The sequence below is a fragment of the Stegodyphus dumicola genome, chromosome 2 (assembly GCF_044657685.1).
Source record: "Stegodyphus dumicola isolate Sdum_Otavi_A_Nest chromosome 2, ASM4465768v1".
Taxonomy (NCBI): Eukaryota; Metazoa; Arthropoda; class Arachnida; order Araneae; family Eresidae; genus Stegodyphus; species Stegodyphus dumicola.
In genome coordinates, this window is record NC_140769.1 from 200763200 (window position 1) to 200767908 (window position 4709).

General features: G+C 34.7%; 1 protein-coding gene across 1 annotated transcript; it reads left to right on the forward strand.

The window, feature by feature from the left end:
- Positions 1-3245: 3245 nt before the first annotated feature.
- On the forward strand, positions 3246-4277 carry LOC118202252 (uncharacterized). Its single transcript, XM_085811626.1, has one exon. It carries the CDS (start codon positions 3398-3400, stop codon positions 3704-3706), a length of 309 nt encoding a protein of 102 aa, XP_085667752.1. The 5' UTR covers positions 3246-3397; the 3' UTR covers positions 3707-4277.
- The last annotated feature ends 432 nt before the right edge of the window (positions 4278-4709 follow it).

Sequence of the window (4709 nt, forward strand, 5' to 3'; positions counted from 1 at the left end):
TTCACTGCAGCCTTTTCTCTTTGACACCTCAACGAAAGTGTATTGTTTTTAATTAACACATAAAATCCTATCCTGGCAAAATTAAAGGATAGAAGGGGGAACGGAAAGAACCTAGAAAAAAGGTCCTTGGCAAGTATCGCTAATATGCGAGGCAAAAGACCTGTAATTTATTTTTCGCACGTTCTCGTGCCTAGCTGGTTCCCAGTGTGTTGCCATTCGCAAAAACATAATGTCTTTAATTTATCTTTCAAGTTTAATCAGTGTAAACATATTTAACGCATAGTATATTCGTTAATAATTTTTATGGACATTTGCAGTTTTCCTGTATTTACTAAACGATACTTCCAATACCATTTTTGCTGCGTAATTGGCAAAGAATTCTTTGTTTTTTAATTTTATAATGTCTCCAATTTTTAAGTTTTTTTTTTTTTTTTTTTTTTACTTGTTTAACAATTTTTATGGTAGATTCCAGTGAGGTGCTGAACTCTAATCTAAAATCTTCAGTCTTCAATATTTTCCTTTATTTTATTAGTCCAAAGGGGCGTTATCCCAGAACTACACAGGAGCAATATTGGTAGCAATTAAACAACATAAATTTCATGAGTCATTGACAGAAATTACGTGGAGAATATAATGTGTAGCATAGAAAATAAAAGTTATATGTTTGTTTAAATAGTTAATTGGTCATTTAAGAGAAAAACGAATTCGGCTCATTAACAGTACTTAATTTATTTAATAAATAATATTTAATTAAACATATTTTATTAATATTATTATGTGAAATTTTAATTTTATTATGTGTAACCACGCAGTCACGTCTGTCCGAAATTGACATAAAATATCAATTATGTTTAGACATTTTTCGTTATACCTAATAATCGCTCAATAACTAAGGCTCCCAGCGGCCGAGCAGTAAAGTCGCTGAACACTGGTAGTTCGGTCCGGTGTTCGAATCCCAGCGAACGGGCTGTCCGTGGATGTTTTCGTTGTTTTTTCCGTGCGTAACGTGTATACGAACCAGTTCCCCTTAGAAAGTCCTCCACAAAGGCATCCCTCGCTTTAGGCAGATATCACTCGAGTGCTTTGCCATAACTAAATAAACCAAACAGCTCAATAACTAGTGTACAGATGTCATCTTTATCAAATATTCAACAGCGATGAAACTGTAATGTGTATCTTTACTGTTTACTTCGATGCCTATAGTATGCATTTTGTTATTAACTGCAATTTAACTTTTCAATTTCAATCTAGACTCATTCGATGCAGCCTGTCTTGAAAGTCATGCAAGCGGAAATTCAGATATTTGGGATACTGTTTCAAATTGAAAGTAATAGAGCTTAAATTGCCCACCGGAGCCCTAAATAAAAGTGCTGCGGCACTTCTTTTATGTAAATTAAATTCAGTTTCAGCGAGCAAATTTATTTAAAAAATAAATATGCTTTGAAAATCGATTATAACTTCCGAATGCATACCTATCTTTCTCTGAGAAAAAAATGGACGGAAGTGTTAAGACTTATAACGAAAGAAAATTCCCCCTCCGCATATCAAAGGTTTGTTCTCCAGGTAGTGCAAGGAATTTATAAGTTTGGGTAAAATGTTTTGTTCCCGAAAGTACTAAAAGGGATTACCTTAATCGTGCACGTCCACCACTACTGACCTTTCTCTGCAAACCTCCTGAAGACTTGAACTGTAACCAAATATGGGGAACAAAATTGTCACTTGCGCAGACCTTACATTTGTTCTCATGTTGTTAATGGATTGGATTCCGGGAAAGCTTTTGTCCAATCGCAATCTGCTTGACATCTAGAATTATATGGGCAGGGCATCGCGGTCAGAAAGCTTAAAACTCTTATCTCTTTGCTTTCGAAGCTACGCTTTTCCATTAAAATTTCTTTTCTTACTCTCATGTTGCTTCTAGTGAGAATAGCATTCTCTCTACGCTCAATAGTGAAGCTTTAATTGTTTTATGTTTTCCCACTTATGTTCTGGAAAAAAAGTGGTTTTTGTTTCTCTCGTCTCTTGTAATAGTACGTTATACGTATATTCAGGGCTTGAATTCAGCCGTTGACCGGCTAACCTATTACTTAGTTTTCTGAATGAAATTTAAGTCCAGCCCTAGCTCCAGATAAGATGAGGCCCGACAGTTTATTTCTTTTATTTAACTATTTATCATGCATTTAATAATTTATTAAATTTTTATTTATACAGTTATATTTTATTGAATTTTAATTTTAGTTGAATTATTTGAATTATTAGTCATTTTATTTTTATTAGTTATTTTATTTAATTAATTTTCCCTTTTACCTGACGGCCTTCCATAGAGCTCTTCTGATTTTAAAAATTAAGCCTTGGAAAGTAATAATCATCACTGAAAGTAATAATAATCATCAAGTGAAAATCATCAAGTAATAGTGAAAGTAATAGTCATCAGTCGCAGCAATTTTATTTGTTGAACGTAAAATGTTATGATAAAATTTTCATTTACGAAATTCTTTTCAATGTTTCTAAAGCAATCAGTTACCTCAAATTAATAAAATTTTAGGGGTATTTATTTTGTTTTGAGAGGGTTTTATTTTGCTGAAGGCAGAAAAGTTTCAATAGTTGCATGTTTTTAAGTCGGTGAAATATTTCAAGATGCATTTTTGTATCTCTCCACATGTTACATGCTTTTTATAATTAAGATTTTATTGTTACACAGACTCTAAAAAAAGGCGGATCACATTTTGATAAATAATGGTCAACTTTCCAAAAAACACTAATTCTAACAATTTCTTTATTGCTCAAAATTAAGCTGAAGCAATTGACTCTTTTATTAACTTCTTTTTATACTTTTCATATATTTTAATTTGATCTGCAAATGATCATTAAATGCTTTCAAACGCTATTTCATTGATTTTAAACGCTATTTAAGCATTTTACATATTAAGCATTTTATTTGCAAGAAATTATACTTTTTTTACTTTGCAAATCAGGGGAAAGAACTCAGTTGGCGGCGGACGTAACGAAATATCAATCATCAAACTAAAAAGAAAAAAATTAAAAGCTTCCATGGAATGCACGCGCGACCAGTTGCTGAAAAAGATAACTGTCCCCCTCCCCGCTTTCCACTATTGGCTGACGCTCGCGACTCAATCTACCACATCCCCAGGCAGGAGGACCTTCCTGACCTTGGCGGGTCTGTTCCTTATCTATCTAACTGGCGCCACTGTGTTGGCCTCCTGCCAAATGTAGTCCCACCCTCTCGCTCTACAAGCTATAATAATCGAGGTCGAGCCTCCGGATATTCATATTCGCTCTAAACTGTTTCTTTGAGTGGAAAGTAGCTCTTGCGTTGCTGTCAACATTTTAAGTTCTATAGCCTTAGTATTGTGCTTGAAGTGCCGGTCTTTGGTTCGAAATGGCTTTCATGATGCCTGTTGTCAAAAATGACTACAAAATCTATCCTACTTGTCCCAGCCGTAGTGGACTGAGCACTCCACAAACCAGAGGATCCAGCTTGTCCAGTTCTCCTGGAGCTGCCTCAGCGTCATTCATGAGTTCACCAAGAAGTTCCCAAACTCCAGCTTTTCCCAACACTCCAAAATCCGGCTCAGAGACGTCGCTGCATAAATTCCACAGCAAACTTCTGGACAAACTGAGAAAGACCTTTCGTGGTAAAGATGATGATGCCAACCAGAGCTCCAGTTCAACGGTCATTATACGATGATTCCTGTTGCATATTCTGCAGCTACTTACTCTCTTACCTTTCTCTCTCGATGGCATCCAGTTGCTCAATGAAAGTGCTGAGCTCTCTGGGAGTAAAGCGATGCTGACCGGTGCCAAGCCCGTGATGAGACGACCAGCAAAATAAAAAGTGAACGGCTGCTGAGCCCCCGGATCTGAAGGAGCCGATGCCATCTGCTGTCAAACCTCTAGTCCTGAAAAGAACTGTCATCTGTGATGTAGTGCCTTCAAATAACCGAGATCTGTATATCTGATGGACCTTGAACATCGTGCCATTGGACTGTAATCTATTTTGTGAAGATGCGAACTGGACTGTAATGATCTGATTGATGACTGAGGATATCTTTGACTGTAAGCTGCAAGATGAATTACCTAAAACGCATTTATAACCGTATAAAGACTCCTAAATCTAAAATATAAATTATTCACGTTTAATTGTTAATGCCAAAACTTAATGCAAATTATTTGATTAATAGTTTTATTTTTATAAGAGTTAATTTATTTGGCTAAAGTCATATTTGTGTTAATAATAAATTATTGAATTTTATATAAAATTTGTGTGTTTATTAGAACAGCTGCATCTGTTTTTAACTTTACTAGTTTGCAAGTTAATGAATTTAGTACGGTCCTGCTTGGAAATGGTAAGTTCATGAATTTTGTTTAATGCAACATTCTGCTTTGAGATAGTGTTATTTTTCATGCGTAAATTAGTAGCTGTGTGATACTAGTGTAACGTACATTAGGTGAATCTTAAGAAACATATAAATTTGAAGAAAATGTTGACGTTTAATAAGTCAAGAAACATAAAATTCTAAAGATACTGAATTCAAACTTAAGTTACAATTATAGAAAAGTGTTAGAAAAAGTAAGTGGGGACAAAAGTTTTGATAAGTGTGCATAATTATGCACTTTCATTCGTTTTTACATGCTGAATTTTGTTAAGCCATAAAAAATCTACTGAATGGATGAAAAATTCATGCTTCTAA

Bases quoted from the DNA above. Each gene is read 5' to 3' on its own strand.
- LOC118202252 (XM_085811626.1), top strand. From the start codon at position 3,398: ATGGCTTTCATGATGCCTGTTGTCAAAAATGACTACAAAATCTATCCT.